This window comes from Mastomys coucha, unplaced genomic scaffold (genome assembly GCF_008632895.1).
Source record: "Mastomys coucha isolate ucsf_1 unplaced genomic scaffold, UCSF_Mcou_1 pScaffold6, whole genome shotgun sequence".
Taxonomy (NCBI): Eukaryota; Metazoa; Chordata; class Mammalia; order Rodentia; family Muridae; genus Mastomys; species Mastomys coucha.
Window position 1 is genome coordinate 44445996 of NW_022196912.1, and position 18374 is coordinate 44464369.

An 18374-nucleotide genomic window follows, 5' to 3' on the forward strand; every position below is an offset into this window, starting at 1 on the left:
TGGGATCTCCAATGGCCTTGAGCATTCTCAGTGTATGAGCGAAAGATGAAAAGTGTGTATTAATATAAGGAATAACTACAGACAGCAGAAATACACCAGGCAGATGGATTACAATCAGTATAGGGCCCGTGCATACTTTTAGAGATGAACTGGGAAATGAAGCCTGCTCATCATCAAGTCAGGGGGTGCTGTTTTGTTTTTCTTTTTTTTTTTTAAACATTATTTCTTTTTTTTAGCTTTTTTTTTTTTTTAAGGATTTATTTATTTATTATGTGTAAGTACACTGTAGGTGTCTTGAGACACACCAGAAGAGGACATCCATGTGGTTGCTGGGATTTGAACTCATAACCTTCCGAAGAGCAGTCGGTGCTCTTCCCTGCTGAGCCATCTCACCAGCCCTTGATTTTCTTTTTAAAGTCTAAATTGTGGAAGGGGAATGGCTACCCCTTACCATGGAAAGGTCTGCTCACTTACCAGCTCACATGGGCTGCAGAGATGGTCACCTACACTCTCATTAGCAAGGACAGAAAAGCAGACACTTAAAGCAGCTGTCTTTGCTTTTTTTTTTTTTTTTTTAAACCAGCATCTTGCTTTTTTTCTCCCACAAAGTCTTATTTTCTTAAAAATCTTGCTACATACTGTAGACTGGTCTCAAACTCATAATCCTCCCACCTCAGCCTCAGACTGCTGGAATTACAGAAACCTGTTGACATGCTGAGCCATATAATGCTTTTAATCACAGGAATAACCACAGAATCATTTTAGTAAGAGAACCAATGGGACATTAGAGTGACATTTACTAAAAATTAAACCCTAATTGTTATGTATATAATATACCACAGCATGTGAGTCACTGACCTTTCTGAGAACACCTCAGTAATGTAGTGAAAGACACTGAGAGGAATAGTAATTCTGGGGGCACACTGTTGTTGGTAGACCCAGGGTTGGGCTGATAAATGCCTGACACAGTGACAGCTGCCTGCTTCTGTCAAAGGACAAGGTCTCTACTGGGGTTCAGTACTCTTCCAGGTTATCGAGTGAAGACCTGTGTGTGTTTTGGTGATCACACAATTGTTCTAGAACAACTGTAGAGAGAGGGAGGCGTGGAGGACCCTGGAAGGATCACTCAGTCCCCTCAAGGAGAAAAGCTGGGACGCTACTCTGGGCACAAAAGGCCCAAGGGATTCCTGGTGGTGACTGGACTCAGGGAACTGCTATTCAGGCACCGAACAAACAGCTATGTGTGAAGGCACGGTGAAGAGAGAGAAGAAACAAGCCAGCGTTCACTACCAGGATCAGAAAAATTGGGCTGTCTCTCAGGGCTGAAGATGCAGATGAAGAGCCCTCTCAGGCCAGTGAGTCTGGGGTGTGAAGTTTTAAAAGACAGTATCATATCTCTAAGTCAGAGTTCTTTGTACAAGTAACTGTGAAAGTAGGCCTTAAGAGAGCGAGGGCCTGCCAGAAAAGCCTATTATGTGTTTGTTGAATAAACACATATAAACTGGGCTGGGCGGTGGTGGCGCACGCCTTTAATCCCAGCACTTGGGAGGCAGAGGCAGGCAGATTTCTGAGTTCGAGGCCAACCTGGTCTGCAGAGTGAGTTCCAGGACAGCCAGGGCTACACAGAGAAACCCTGTCTCAAAACAAAACAAAACAAAACAAAACAAAACAAAAAAACCAACAAAAATGAAAACAACAACAGCAACAAAAAACCCCCACACATATAAACTGGGAAAACTAATATGGAATTTGTTTCAAGTCCATCAGACATAGACACACAGATACATACACAGAAACACACAAATACATACACAGACACACTGATATGTACACAGACACACAGAAAGACAGACACACATCCCACTCCTGGACATAGCCTACTTCTAGTGACTACTCTGTAAAGCACCCTAGTGCACATAGTTAGTGGTTCAGAAATACCATGTCCCGTGGCAGAAAGTGACATCAGTCCACCAGAAGGCATGGTCTTCAGCGGTTATGCAGTGCCGAGGCACCACTGGGACACTTAGGACATTGCCTTAGGTTCTTGTTTTCTAATCTGCAAAGTGAGGACTTTTGGGTGGGAACAGTCCTCTAAACATGGGAACTTTTGGGAAAAGGTTTATTTAGTGTCATGGTCTCAAATTACAGTCCATCAAAGTGAAAAAGGCAAGTAAGGTGACTGTCCTTTGTGTTAGAGGCCTCTCTCTATTATTTTGCTGATTAGGAAGCAGTCAACTTTTTTTTTTGTTTTTTTTTGGTTTTTTTCGAGACAGGATTTCTCTATGTAGCCCTGGCTATCCTGGTACTCACTCTGTAAACCAGGCTGGCCTAGAACTCAGAAATCCGCCTGCCTCTGCCTCCCAAATGCTGGGATTAAAGGCACGCGCCACCACCGCCCGGCTAGCAGTCAACTTTTAAAAACAAAAATAACCCTCCCAAATCCTAAAATAGCTTTTGAGACAGGGTCTCCTGTTGCCTAGGCTGGCCTTGAACTCACTGTGTATCTCAGGATGACTCTGATCTTCTTGCCTCCACTTCTTCAGTGCTGGCATTGTGTATGCCCACCACAACATCTGCCTCGGTTTTCCATTTTTTTTTTTTTAAATGAAAAGCTCATATACTTCCCTTCTTTCTATTTCCACAAAAGATACCAAAGTGAGACTTCCACACAAAGAACGGTTATGGTGGAAGTGCTCTGCCCAAGGCTGGCCTGCAGCCTTCCATATCCTCTAGAGGCGCCTCTGGGTGTGAAGCTCAGGGTCCTAGAGGCAGCATGGGCATATGTTTCATCTGTCCTTCTATGTGAGCTTCACACCAATCTGTGGTGGTCTGGATGAGAATAGGCTCATACATTTGAATGTTTGGTTCTCAGTTGGTGGGACTGTTTGGGAAGGGTTAGGGGGTGTGGCCTTACTTTAAACAGGAGTGTCACTGGGGCAGGACTTTGATGTTTCAAAAACCCCTGGCATTCTCAGTGGGCTGTGCTTCCTTCTTGCAGTTCTTGCTCCAGCTGTCTGCCACCGACCACCTCCATTCTACCATCATCAAGTCTTAGCTCTCTGGATCAGCAAGCCCCACACAAAGCTTCCTTCTATAAAGAAGTTTTATCATAGCAATAGAAGAGTAACTAAAGTCTGTCTGTCTGTGTGTCTGTCTCTCTCTGCTACATAGGCCAACCTCATCTCAAACTAGTGACCTCCTATATACTGGAGGCATGTGACCACCTGCCTGGCTTATTCTCCATTTCTCTTTTCAAATCATACTTTTTACTTATTTATTATGCATGTACATATGTGGGTGGGTGTGAATGTCACATGCATATCTGGATGTAGGAGCCAACATAAAGAAATTGGTTCTCTCCTTCCACCATGTGGGGATCAAACTCATGTTATTAAGCATGGCAGTGAGTCTTTACCCACTGAGCCATCTTACTAGCTCCTCTTCTTCCATTTTTTCCAAATCAGCATTCTGATTCTACTGTTTTGGCTTCCTCCCCAGAGCCAATTCTCTATAGTTCTCTATACACCCTCTGTGTGCAGATTCTGTCAATGAGATGGCTGTTTCCTAACTGTCAGGATGCTTATTATAGGGCTAAGTTTTCATGATAAGATTCTGCTGCACCCGAAGTGATAGATAAACTTGCGCAATGACACTGAAGTCAATGTTGTCTGAGGACAGAGTGCTTGGAAAGGCTTAGTGTATTACCAAAAAATTGACTTTTTGGATGTGTGCGCGCAGATGCAAGACCAAAAAGGTTTTCTGGGTAAAAGACCAGAGATGAAAGGAAGATAAAAAACAGATACTGAAGACTAAGAAGCAAACCTTTGGGTGACAGGAACAAATTTTAGTTATTTTTCCTTTGGCCCTTGTAGGACACAGGTGTCATATGTGCAGCTAAGAAGAGACTGAGATGAAAACTGCTGTAGGAAGCAGTGGGGCGGGAATCAAACACCAACGGCGGAAATCCTGGCTGATGCTAGCATGGAGGATGTCTTGGCACAGCTTCCTGAAAGGCCTGCAAATCTACGCTCTGGGACTAGGTTTTCATTGCTGGTTGTGGCTCAGTTACAGAGGCAGCCTGACTCCTTCTAAACCATGGAAGACAGATGTCAAAATTATATGTAGGGGCTGGAGAGATGGTTCAGAAGAGCAATGGCCACTCTTCTAGAGGACCTGGGTTTGAATTCCAGCACCCATATGGTGGCTAACAACCAATTGTAACTCCAGTCCCAGGTTACTGGATATGTTCCCTACTCTGTAGGGGGACTGTGGACACACATGGTGCACAGACATGCATGCAGGCAAAACACCCATACATACATGCAAATTTAAATTTTATAAACAATGAATTTTTATTAATTTAAAAAATCCTTTATGTGACTTGGGCATCTGAATTCAAGACAACCTGTCATTGAAGGAGAAAATCCACACTGCTCTGTTAAGATCAGACATCTACTATTCCCTAGCTGTGACTGAGGGCTCCTCTCAAACTTTTGTAACCTTTGCCAGGTAAGGACATGTGAGGTTTACTTGCCTTTCACATCTGCGTTGAACGTGGAACTGATGTCAGTATGGGACGGGGACTTATCTTACTTTGCACCGTACTGTAAAGTGCTTATGTAGCTAATGCCTCTACCTGAGGCGAAAGGTGGAATCCCAGCTGGCGAGCTGACACTCCACAATGGTGTCTCCAACATAAACTCAGAAAGCTTTTTTGGTTTTAGTTCATATGCTAACCTTCACCTGATGTGAAGACATTTTTAATTTCATTTTCTTTATGTATTTTATGTGTGTGTGTGTGAGTGTGTGCGCGTGTGCATGCATATGGAAGTCAGAGGACAATTTTCTAAGTCAGTTCTCTCCTTCCTCCTTGTCAGACTTGGAGATTAAACTCAGGTCCCTGGCCTTTACCCTCTGAGCCTTCTCACCTGCTTCCTTTACCTTACTTAGATGATCTGGAGTTAATCCTTAATAAAAGTGTAAGACTCAAATATATATTCAGGTCCTACTCAAATATTATACCTTTAGGTCCTAAAACTTGCTTGAAACAAAAAGTTATATCAGGGGAAAAAAAACAAAAACAAGCAAAATAAACCCAAACCCAAGACACAACTCCTGAAAAAGTAAGTGGTATAAACCAGAAAACCCAGTGAATCCCTTGGTCTGTTCATCAATCAGGAGAGGTCAGGGCACGGGCTAGACCTCCTATAGCTTTAGTCCAACATTGCTTCCCACACCCCTTCCACAAGGCATGCCCACTGACCGTGCTCAGACATGGACACCATGGGGTGGGGGAGCAACACCAGAGTGCATGAGTGAGGCGGAAGACAGAGGTGCAGTCTGAGTCTGACCTAAGGCTACCATTTGAGAGCATTCCTTTATCAGAAGGCTGCCTGAGGATTCCTACAGGAGACACGTACGATCAACTCCTAGAACTTTCTCCTAATAATCCAGAGGATCAACCAACACTGCTGAAGCCCTTCCACAATCCAGAATTCACTGGAAAGAAGTCAGCCAATGTAGTGCTGATGGTACAGAACTAGCAGATTAGACAAACCTGTTCACAGAACAGAGTGAAATCTGAAAGTTCACGTTCAGGAATTCACCAGTGAAACAGTAAGTCTAGACTAAATGGAGTATATTTGAAATGATCATTAAGGCAAGAAGAGAGCGAGGAGGGTCCCTCAAGCCTGTAAAAATGAGGCCAGCCTGGGTGACACAGTGAGACTCTATCTCAAAAAATACATTTAAACAAACAAACAAAACAGACAATCTATCTGTATGTGTTCTAGCGAATGGGAGTCTCTGCTACCTGGCTGCCTGCGGCCCTCTGATTTTTCTAAGTAACCAAATGAACTTCAAATGCTAATGCAGTGCTCTTTGCTTCCCAGGACTGACATCAAACACAACAAGCTTTCTCTGCAGCAGCTTCTTGGGCTGTATTCAGAGTAATTAACTTCCAGGGAAGGGCTGTGAAGGAAGCCAGGCCTTGTCAAAGACAGGCTGAAATCAGTGAGTGGTTACTTACAATGAGCTGCTTCAGCCCCACAAAGGACTGCTCCACCGAGCTGGCATTTAAGACTTGTCTCTTTGCTGCAGCTTTCTCACCCAGGAAGCGAAGCATCAAGTCTTTAACTGCATCTCCCTGGAAAGAATGTGGGGGAGAGAGAGGCAGAGATAATGAAATGTTTACGGCTCTGCACAAGAAAACTGCAATCAGCCAGAAGCTAAGCCATAACTTCTAGAAGATTCCTAGTTTTACAACTATTCTTTATTTTGAGAAGAAAGTAGTATATCACCACCGCATCAGGCTTTCAGTAGAGACCACAACCTGTCAAGGATGGAGACTTTCAGCACAGGAGAGAACCCTCATGAGGTGACACACTCAGAGAAGCACCGTGTGGAAGACCAAATAGGCTTGTGTAGTGCCAGCTCCTCAAGTTTACTGGGATGCTTTGTGTGTGTGTGACATTACCTCCACCAGCATGCTGGTGGCCCCTTCACTAGCCAAGCCCCATCTGAACAGGACTCTTGTTACAGTCTCGTACCCAGGGGTCTGGGCTTGCTGGAGTTGGAGGATGCACTTTAAAACTGTTTCTGCTCTGGGTCATTTTTTTGCCTCCTAACTTTATCCTTTTTGCTACGCCCATCTGGAAGCAAGATGGAAGACATTAAGTGTTACTTCATGCATTATACTTCCTTTAAAAGGGAAGTCACAGACGAGCAGGGGAGGAGGAAAGGCCCATGTGAGCCATGGGGGGAAGGTCCTAAGGGCCTGGAATGACGGGAGCAATCTAAGTGACATGAAGCATGGGACATGCTAAATGATTAGGTCATAAGCTCCTGATTCTCTAAGGCTACATGAATGAGGTAGCTGATATACCAAGTCAGTGACAAATGGGGACAAGTATTCACTAGGCTCACATCAAGGAGCTGGGACAGTGCAGGACACTGTGCTGCATAGGCTGCAGGAGAACCCAAACCTGCTTGCTGGAGACAGTGCCTCCAGTCCTGTTGACACTGTCTGTTCTTTAGACACCTAGAGAGGTACCTCCTGCCTACCTCAGCAGGAGGCCATCTGGGCTCTGTGCAGTTTCTGGCTTTGTGGTGGCTGACCCTGGTGCTTAAAGAGGCCAGACCAAGTATCCTACTACACTGGGGCAAATACTTAGTAGCAGCAGTTTTGTACTTTCTGCTTCTGGAGAATAAGGTTAAAACACTCCCAACTATCACGGCCACGAGAGTAGCTGAGTGATCTACAAGCAACGTTTAAAGAGCAAATAAAATAGGGCTAAAATGTGTGATCCCATGAACTACAAAACTACTGCCTGTGCCAAATGCAGAGAATTTCTGGAGCTTTTGGGGCAGAGAGCTGGGCAAAAAGCAAACTCAAATCTGAATCTCCTGTATCCTAGTGACATTCTCCACTAATGAGATCGTACTGTAAATATATTTTATCCTTAAATTTTTTTTTTTCGAGACAAGGTTTCTCTGTGTAGTCCTGGCTCTCCTGGAACTCACTCTGTAGACTAGGCTGCCTCAAACTCAGAAATCTGCCTGCCTCTGCCTCCCAAGTGCTGGGATTAAAGGCATGCGCCACCACTGCTCGCTTAAAATTCTTTTCCTTAAAGTTTAGTTTCTATAAAGATGGTTCAGCAGGTGACAGTGCTTCCCTCACACCACACAAGTCTAGGAACCTGAACTCAATCCTGGGAGTCCAGGCAAAGGTGAAGGGGAGAGCCAACTCTGTCAAATTGTCTCTGACCTCCACGTATGCTCTGCAGAACATGTACACACATGCATGCACGCTCACATGAATGCACACATGCACACATGTACACACACATATACACTGCACAAACTAATAAATAATGTAAGAATTTAAAAAGGATTAGGTATGACAGCAGACTCTTTGGGTAGGAAGGCATGGTTGACTAATCAATGTCTCATTTAAGACAGCCCAAAGCAGTCACCACACATCTTATGACACATCTTTTATGTTCCTTAACTGAAGGTGAAGATGGCAAGAAAGATGATAGAGTTGCTTACTTTACATTCTTCATGGCCACTAGAACGAGGAGAGGAAGCTGTGCTGTTACAATGGGCTGGGATGCCACTGCAACCTCAGTGTCTCAGGTCTGCTCTAGCCTAGAATGGGGGTCACAGAGGGAAGGCTGTGAGTACACCACCCCTTCTCCTGAAGGGCTTGAGTTCTCGAAGGTCAGAGTGTTGGGAATCTGAACTTGGGTCCTCTGAAAAAGCAGCAAGCGATCTTGATTGCTCAACTATCTCTCTAGCCTAGCCCCAGGACTGAGTAAATCTTTAAATTTTCTTCTTTTTACATGTATTTATTTTATATGGTTGAGTGTTTTGCCTGCATGGGTGCATGTGTATAGCTGAAACCCGGAGAGGTCAGAAGAAGGTGTCAGGTTCCTTGGAACTGGAGTTATGGGTGGCTGTGAGCTGGCATGTAGGTGCTGGGAATTGAATCTGAGTCCTTAGAAGAATATCAAGTGCTCTTAACTACCAAACCAAACCATCTTTTCATCCCAGAGTGGTTAAATCTTTTTTTAAATGAATTAATCAATTTATTTATTTATTTGGTTTTCAAGATAGGGTTTCTTTGTATAGCCTGGCTGTCCTGGAACTCACTCTGCAGACCAGGCTGGCCTCAAACTCAGAAATCCGCCTACCTCTGCCTCCCAAGTGCTGGGATTAAAGGTGTGTGCCACCACTGCCTGGCCAGAGTGGTTAAATCTTAAGAGCATCCTGGGAAGAAGCACATACGAGCTACAGAAGACAAGGTGTCCCTGTGCCTTTAGAAATGAAGATAAAATAAGTTTTCAAACTGATAACAGCTAGGAGAATATAGATGGACTAATAGGCCTATGATTAAAAAAAAAATGAGGGTTTTGGCTACAACAAACACCATAAGACTATGTACTAGCAAGATCCAGAATAGGGAAAATATGTGCTATAGATATTACCTCCTTCCATTAACTGAGTTTAAAGAGCGTTTAAAGTCAGGCAGTAATAGGAAGAGAGCTATCCAAAGCTTAAAGACAAAGAAAACATGTAAACAGACAACTTCACAAATTGTTATCTGAGGGCTGGCAGGATGGCTCAGTGGATGAAGATGGTACCAAGCCTGATGACCTGGATTTGGTCCCCAGGGTGGAAGCAAAGAACTGTCTTCTACAAGTTGTCTATTGATTTTCATATGTGTCTGCTCCCAACAAATAAATAAATAAATACAGGAAAAAAAAGATATAAAAAGTATCATATATAGCAAAAGGTGCTTGATATCGAAAGTGACTAAAGAATACAGATTCAATTTCCAAGGAAACAGCATGACATAGCCACTGTATGTAAAGTAAAGCAACAACAGCAGCAACATGTCTCCAAATTTACTAGAGCAACCACACAGTGCTGGAGACAATGTAAACTGACATGTCCATTTTGGAAGCCTGCTTTGCATTTATTGCATAGTTAAGTACACATTTTCCATAGACAAGCTAAGGAAAACAATGGCATAATCCACACATAGGACTCCGCATAGATGTCTGGCCTTGAACTCCCAGTCCTCTGCTTCTGCTTCCCTCATGCTAGAGTTAGCTGCACTCAACATACTTCACATGTAACATTGTTATTTTGCTAAATTACTAATTGGAATGTGAGTGTGTATGACATACATATACATGGACACACAATGTTGGCTGCATGATTAGTTTCTTTGGTCTGAACCCTGCTTACAATTCAACACAGGGTAGGTCTGGAACCTACTTCATGCTATGCTGGACACCTGCAGGTGCAGCCCTGGGTTACATGTATTTACAAGCATGTTGGACATACTTGGCAGGTGCAGACATAGCATGCAGTAGTTCAGCGACAACAGCTACCACTGATGTGAGAAGCTGAGACTTTGTGCCAGGGGAAGTTATCGCAGAAGAGACTTAATTATCCATAAATCTCTGTTTTCACCTTGTAAGGATACAGCACCTTACTTTTTCCTAACTAACCCTGATCTGCAGGCTGCTGTGGTCAAGGGACACAGGGAAGGGTACACACACTTCGTCGTCCAGTGATACACCTGTTGAAGGGATGCTCAAGTACCCTACCTTCCCCTGTTGTGATGGTGAGGATATGCTTTCCTCAGCCTTGGTCACATTCAGCTGACTTTCCACTATATGGACACAACCTCTTATCCAATCCAGCCACTGTCACTTAGGTTACCACTGGACTGGGTTAGTGCAGCTCAGCGGAAATTCCAACTTGAGGTTCACTAAAGTTTTACTGTTCCATGGATATTTCTGGGTCACATATGCTAAGGGCAAAGCAAGTACCTGAAATAGCCCCTTCAATATACATGCATCAGCATCAGGTAGTTTCTAAGATCCTCAAAGGAGTTTTGTGTGTCCCCAGATACTCCATTTTTTACCAGACGCTAAAATTAAGCCATTTGCTTATTTGTTTTCTAGCTTTGTTTTATCTCTGTGTCTCTCTGTGTGTGAAAACCACATGTGCAGTCCTGCAGAGGCCAGAGGAGGCCATCACACCCTGGAGCTGGAGTTACAGGAGGTTGTAAGCTGCTTGACCTGGGTGCTAGGAACAAAACTTGGGTCCTTGGCAAGGAGTAAAAAGCACTTTTAACCACAGAGCCACTTCTCCAGCCCTTTAATTCTACCTTAAAAATAAGGATAAAACATTTTGTTTGTTTGTTTGTTTGTTTATTTTTGTTACAGTTTTTTTGAAGCAAGGTCTCATACAGCCCAATGTCTTAGGGTTACCATTGCTGTGATGAAAACCATGCCCAAAAGCAACCTGGGGAGGAAAAGGTTTGTTTGGCTTACACTTCCATATCACTGTTCATCATTGAAGGAGGCAGGACAGGAACTCAAGCTGGGAAGAAACCTGGAGGCAGCAGCTGATGCAGAAGCCATGGAGGGGTGTTGCTTATTGGCTTGCTCTCCTTGGCTTGCTCAGCCCAGATGGCACCATCAATCACTATTAAAAAATGTTCTACAGCAAGATCTCCTGGGAGCATTTTCTCAGTTGGGATTCCTTCCTTTCAGGTAACTACAGCTCCTGTCAAGATGACATAAGTCAGTATACCTAGCTTGACTTTAACCTTGATACTTAGGTTGACCCTGAACTCCTGATCCTCTTGCCTTCACTTCACAAAAACAGGGATACAGATGTGCACTAACTATGCCTGGCTTTCTGTCTTCAAAAAGATATTTATCTGACATAAAACATTATGTATATTCAGAGTATCCAACATGCTGATTTAATATTTGGATAGGGTGTACTGAATAACACAAATTAATCAAATAACACCACTACCCATAGTTACAGTGTGTGTGACCTGCTCTTGTAAAGTCTAAGTTAACTACAGAGTACTCTAACTGGGTCATCATACTGCACCTTAGATCTTACCCACCCAGCTCACTTCAAATGTGTTTCCCACAAATTTCTACTATACTCTCAGCCATGAGTTCAGTTTTTTTTTTTTGTTTGTTTGTTTTTGTTTTTTTGTTTTTTTTTGAGACAGGGTTTCTCTGTGTAGCCCTGGCTATCCTGGAACTCACTCTGTAGGCCAGGCTGGCCTCAAACTCAGAAATCCACCTGCCTCTCCCTCCCAAGTGCTGGGACTAAAGGCGTGTGCCACCACTGCCTGGCTTGTTCTTGTTTTTTGTTTGTTTGTTTGTTTGGTTCTATAAGAAAGAATATGTAGTATCTGTGTTTCTTTGCTTGAGTTATTTCATTATTATGTCCTTCCAAGCTGGATGACCATCACCTGCATGTACCAAATGTAGCAACACTGTTTCAAAAGCAAACACAGCAATCAAAACTACCATGTAATCCAGCTATGCCATTCCTGGTTTATCCTCAAAGGAAGTTAAGTGTATTCTCTTTATCTCTGCACCCAAAATGGACACTCAGGCTGAACAAGGCTATGATGAACACAGGAGTTCGGCTTTTTCTGAGACACTGACTTGATTTCAGCTGGATCATGTAGTTAATCCCAGTTCTAATATCTCAAAGCACCTCCACGCTGCTTTCCATAATGGCTTACTAATTTACATTCATGGTGATTACTGCTATCACCCGTCTTTTTGGTAACAGCCATCCTAACGGGAAGGAGGTGACATTTTCTGTGATTTCCATTTTCCAGATGATTAGAGGCAACGTCTAGTTCTTCAGCTCAGACATAGATCTGAAACATAATTTGTCATCTTTATGGTGGATACATAGAGCACAACGCAAGACAGAGCATGCGGAACCACAGGGAGAGCCTTGAGAATGTCAGCGGGTGCAGACATTATAGGAAATCCTTAAAAGATTCTGTGAAAGAAGAACGATTATGAAGTGGGTGTGGTGGCTCAGGATTGATGGCATACTCAGGAGGCTACGGCCAGAGGACTATGAGTTTGAGTTATACAGCAAGTTCAAGGGCAACCTGGGTTATGTAGAAAAACTGTCTCAAAAGCAAACAGAACAAACAAACAAACAAAACTACCACATAATCCAGCTATGCCATTCCAGGCTTACCCTCAAAGAAAATCAAGCATTTGAAGTCATCCCAGCACAGAGAAAGCTGACCATCTACATGTACTGTAGCCCAGCACAGAGGTACCTGACCATCCACGTGTACTGCAGCCCAGCACAGAGGTACCTGACCATCCACGTGTACTGCAGCCCAGCACAGAGGTACCTGACATCCACGTGTACTGCAGCCCAGCACAGAGGTACCTGATATCCATGTGTACTGCAGCCCAGCACAGAGGTACCTGACATCCACGTGTACTGCAGCCCAGCACAGAGATAGCTGACCATCCAAGTGTACTGCAGCCCAGCACAGAGGTACCAGACATCCACATGTACTGCAGCCCAGCACAGAGATAGCTGACCATCCACGTGTACTGCAGCATACCACAGAGATACCTGACCATCCACGTGTACTGCAGCATACCACAGAGATACCTGACCATCCACGTGTACTGCAGCACTAGGCCTACAACAGTCAAAATGCAGAACCAGCCTAGATGCCACCAACAGATGAGTGGATAAAGACAAGATAGCCTAGACACTCAATGGAATTTTATGCAGCCATAAAGAAGAATACCGTTATGTCATTAGCAGGGAAAAATATCCCAATGGAGACTGTTTTAAATGAAATAAAGCAGAACATGAAGACAAATATTACATGGTTCCTGTACAATGAGGACTATATATTAAAAATTACAAGCTATGAAAGTAGAAAGGGGATTCTACTGGGGGAAGGGAAGGACCCAAGGTTAGGAAGCAAGAGTGTACAGTAAAAGGGAAAAGAGAAAGACAAATATGTTCTTTTTCATATGTAAAACACACATACTCACACACACACACACATACACACACACACACACACACACACACACACGCACGCACGCACGCACGCACGCACACACACACACACACACACACACACACACACACACGCACACACGCACGCACACATGCGCCACGGCAAGCAGACTGCACTCTGGAGGTAAGAAGCTGGAGAGTGACAGAGAGGACAAAGGAATGTGACGGGAGGTGACTAAGAGCAAAGGACATGCTATCTGTGTATGGAAATGTCACAGTGAAAATCTGGTACTGTGTGTTTGCTACACATGATGAAGAGGAATGGATGCCATCTATGTGGGCTAGCTTTATGTGAACTTGACACAGGCTAGAGTCACCAATAGGGAAGGAGCCTCAGTTTAAAAAATGCTTCCATAAGATGGGGCTGCAGAGAAACCTGTAGGACATTTCCTTAATTAGTGCTAGATGGTAGGGGGCCCAGACTATTGTGGATGGTGCCATTCCTGGGCTGGTGGTCCTGGGCTTTCTAAGAAAGCAGGCTGAGCAAGCCATGGAGAGCAAGCCAGAAAGAAGCACTCCTCCCTGGCCTCTGCATCAGCTCCTGCCTCCAGGTTCCTGCCCTCACTGGTTTTGATGATGAATGTTATACGGAATGGTGACTGAGATAAACCCTTTCCTCCTCATGTTGCTTTTGGTCATGGTTTTTTGTCACAGTAATGGCAACCCTAACTAAGACACCATCCGGCAAAGCACTTGGATGAAAATGTGCTTGTCCTTGCCAGATGCTACTAGAGCTGAATACAGCCTTCCAAACATAACTCTGAGGCTTCTCTAACTTGATTGCCACCAGAGCTGCTGAATAAATAAGTAAAAAAAAAAAAAAAAAAAAAAAAAAAAAAATCACATAAAAGAGAGACCTTTAGATACTAAGCTAAGCCTCTAGGAAAACAAACCTCAACATAAGTATTTATAGAGCTGATTCAGAACAAAGGACACTCTACCCATAATAGTGTCAGAGCATCTGATTGGCATCTTGTACACAGAACTTCACAGAAGAAAGCCACATCTACACTGAAGTCTCTGCAAGACTGACGACTGATTGGAACTTCTCGATTTCAGGAGCCTGGAGAGTTACAGGCCCACATCTAGACTCTTCAGTTTATTCAGTCAACCATTATCCTGCTCTGGGTCTGACCTAATTTACTGACTCTCAGCTAACACTATTGAAATGCACTCTTTCATAAAGACTTATTTTTAGTGGCGTGTGTATGTATGTGTGTGTGTGTGTATACACACGTATGAATGTTTATCTATTTGGGGCTATGTACACCTGAGTACAATGCCTTTAGAAGCCGTAAGAGTGCATTGGCTCTTTTGGAGCTGAAGTTATAGGCAGCTGTGAGCTGCCTGATGTTGGTGCTGGGAACCAAACTCTAGTCTTCTGGAAGAGCAGCAAGCACTGAGCCATCTCTCCAGCCCTAGAATACATCCTTTTATTATTTAATTTTTTTCAAAATATTATTTTATGTCTATGAGTGTTTTGCCTGCATATATGTCTGTATACCACATGTGTGCATGAGGAGGCCAGAAAAGGTTGTCAAATTCCCTGGAAATTTGTAAACCATCATGTGGGTTCTGGGAATTGAACCCAGGTCCTCTTAACCAGTGCTCTTAACCACTGAGCTATCTTTCCAGCTCTAGAAAGCATTTGGTGGGGGGGGGGGTGCACACAATTGGGAGTGCCATGGCTGTCCTGGAACCCATTCTGTAGATCAGGCTGTCCTCAAACTCAGCCAGCTTGCTGCTACAAGTAAGAAGCAGGCAGGACCCACATGCCTAAGAAGCACACTCAGTACATTCTGCTTAGGAGGCAAGCCAGAGATAATACAGGTCTCTCTGTTACACACATTTCTAGAAAGAGATTACATGCAGTGAGATATGGACATAGAAACATTCCTTGTCCTACCTGAATGTTGTCAAACTTGAGGCCGGGCATAGTGAGGTTCTCCTTGTCTATGAATACAGTGCCATACTGCTGGGTTGCTACTGACATCAGGACTTCTCTGGTCGCCTGACTGGGAAGCCATGCGTCATTCCTCCGGTCCATTTCGCTCATGCTCAAGGCTGTGGCGAAGGGGTCATCACTCCCAGCGAACACAGCCTGGATCTGTGAGAATGGCTTTGGAGATTCAGGGACATCCAGAGGAGCCCGAGAAACACCTGATTCTGATCTATCCATCCTTGTGGAGTAAGATGGGCAGGTGGAATCTGGTGACTTTTCTCCTATAGGGGCAGCAAGTGATGACACCTTTTCTGGAACAGGGGAACCTGCGTTGGGATTACTGACTGAAATGAAAGTAGAAGTTGTAAAGGAATCAAAGAAGTCAGAGGCCAAGGAATTAGAGCTCATTGTATCTCCAAAAAATGTACTCAGGCTGGGACTGGGCTGGACCATTGGAGGAGGAGTCTTGGCTGATGTCTCACTGGTGCTACTGAAACTGGGTGATTTCACCATCTGGGACTCGAAGCCATCCTGTAGAAACAGGTGTGGCTGGGAGGGAGTGGAGGTGGCCTGGCTGAAGATGGTGCAGACAGGCAAGGGCTCGTCTTTGGATGAGGACTGACTGGAGGACACTTCTGAAGTCTGCTCTTCTGGGGGCACGAGGTTGTCCTTATGCCCCACTTCCTCCGTACCAGCATTCTCCAGTGCAGGCATGCCTGTCACATCTTCCTGTGTTGAGTCTTCTTTCAGAGAGGCTCTGCTATCAGGCGTCATGTCTGAGATGTCTCTGGGAGTATCATCTCCATCAGTTTCACTGCCATTACTCAGAGTGTCCACCACTTCTTTGTCTGTGCTACTTGGCAGTCTGTGATTGGTGGCACCTCTGGGGGGCTCCCCAACATCCTGCAGACAGCCGAGGTCACCCACATCACCCTCGCTGTTGTTAGGAGAGTCAGAGATGAACACGCTCTCCATCATGTGCTCATTAAGCTTATCTCCGAAGTTGTGGGAACCTTCAGATGTGGGCTCGTTCTCTTCAGACGCAAACTCATCTCCACCAAGATCAATGGTCTCCTCATGGTATAGTGGCTGGCCCTCTTCCTCCCGAAACACTGGCTCTGGGATGTTTTCAGGACCTGCCTGGGCAGGAGGAGACGCCTCGCTTGGGCTTTGGTCATTATCTTTAGTTGTTTCCATGTTGTCTAAAAACAGAGACAGTCGTGAATCACACCACTGTTTTATTTCAAGTATTGGTAAATAAACTTGGTTTTCTTTTCTGAGAGAGGATCTCACATAACTTGAGTGGACTTGAACTCACAATCTTGGCAGTTCTGAGACATAGGATGCGTTACTTTTATCTTGTCGCTCAATGGAACACTTGTTTAATAGTTCCATATCCAAATGGCACAAACCTAGAAGTTTCTCTTTTTCTAGTTTACTTATTTTTAATTAGGATAAAATATACATAAAATTTGCTAGCCACCACTTTTAAGTGTACCGTTCAGTAATGTTAGGTACATTCTCATTATTGTCCAATTAACCTCCAGAATTGTAGTCATCTTGCAAAACAAGAGTTCTACACCCATTTAATAACCCCCTGTACTCACACACAGACAACCATCATCCTATTTCCCATCTTATATTTCCTAGGGACCTCAAGCAAGTAGAATCACAAAGCATTCATTATGACATCCTTGGTCCACTGCAATATATAGTGTATCAATCAGTAAACAAGTGCTGTCTGCCCTTACCATGAAGGTGGGATTCGCCCCCAACCCCTCACTTCAGGCCCAACCATGTCTACCTCATAGTGTCCTCCAAGGCCCTTGTCTGGGTACTGAGAACAGCAACATTTCCTGAGAGTAAAAACAAGCTCTTGAGAACAGCTAGAAGGTAACCATTGGTAACAGACAGTGGGAAGCTCATCCATGGAGACTGCTCTGCTCTGCCCAGGACCCTCCACTCAGAACTCCAGCATGACTGCTGCTTCCCCAGCAGACTCTGGGGGATGTTGTGAGCACCGACTTGATGATGCCTTTTGTTCCCTCTTTCAGTCAGGCTGCTACAGTCTTCGCTGTTGGCTATCGTGAGCCCTGACTGGATGAGGTTTTGCTGTCTACTGGCTGCTTCAGTCTGCTGTGTGCTATTTGCTCTCTTTGCTTCCTAAATGCTCACTCATCTGAACTGGAAAGCGCAGCCACCATAGTTACTCTCCACTGCAGAACACCCATGCAGCAGCACGAATGGGCTTTCCTCCCCTTTGACAGGTGAATAACAACCTGGCACTGCAGGCGTGCAGCAGTTAGCTCATCCATTTACCTGTTAAATTGATATTTGGGTTCCTTCTAGCCTCTAACAATTGTGCACAGTGCTTTTGTGAACAGGATGTGTGAGTGAGTGTGTGAGTGTGCATCTTTGAGTCTCTAATGTCAATTCTTTGGTACAGCAAATTCCTATTTCAATGCCAAGAGATCAATCTGCTAGATCATGGCCATCATATTTTGCTTTTTGTTTTTAAAGACAGGGTTTCTCCAAGTAGCCCTGCCTGACCTGGAACTCTGTAGACCAGGCTGGCCTTGAACTCAAAGATCTGCCTGCCTCTGCCTCCTGAATGCTGAGTAAAGGCATGTGCCCTCACTGCCAACAGTAGTCACCTCTTATTTTATTTTTGGTTTTTCGAGACAGGGTTTCTCTGTGAAGCCTTGGCTTTCCTGGAACTCACTCTGTAGACCAGGCTGGCCTTGAACTCAGAAATCCGCCTGCCTCTGCCTCCCAAGTGCTGGGATGCGCCACCACCACCCGGCAGTATTTTCAGAAGGCACTGCAGTTTTTCTACTGCAGTTTTCCCATTCCCTGCAACAGAGCACACACACTCCGATTTCGCAACACACTGGCTGGCTGATACTTATTTTTTTGCGTTTAATATGTGTGAGGATTTGTTTTTATAAAACCAAGGTCTTAGTAACCTAAGCTGGCCTTAAATCTGTTATATAGCCTAAGACGACCTTGAACTCCTGAACCTCAT

General features: G+C 44.4%; 1 protein-coding gene and 1 long non-coding RNA gene across 9 annotated transcripts in view; one reads left to right on the plus strand and one right to left on the minus strand.

Annotated features, from left to right (window-relative positions):
* The window catches only part of Trappc12 (trafficking protein particle complex 12), a 64824-nt gene that overhangs the window by 45565 nt on the left and 885 nt on the right, over window positions 1-18374 (minus strand). For 7 of the 8 annotated variants that reach the window (XM_031357248.1, XM_031357244.1, XM_031357249.1 and 4 more), the window contains exons 2-3: window positions 15314-16551; window positions 6029-6145 (exon numbers count right to left, since the gene is read on the minus strand). In XM_031357248.1, coding sequence (XP_031213108.1) covers window positions 6029-6145; window positions 15314-16546 — 1350 coding nt within the window. In that variant the 5' untranslated portion in view covers window positions 16547-16551. The remainder of the gene's footprint in view (window positions 1-6028; window positions 6146-15313; window positions 16552-18374) is intronic. The other variant, XM_031357250.1, reaches the window with a different exon arrangement.
* On the plus strand, window positions 17099-17705 carry LOC116080738. The gene is made up of 2 exons (XR_004114582.1): window positions 17099-17242; window positions 17404-17705. It is a non-coding gene; the product is annotated as an uncharacterized LOC116080738 (long non-coding RNA).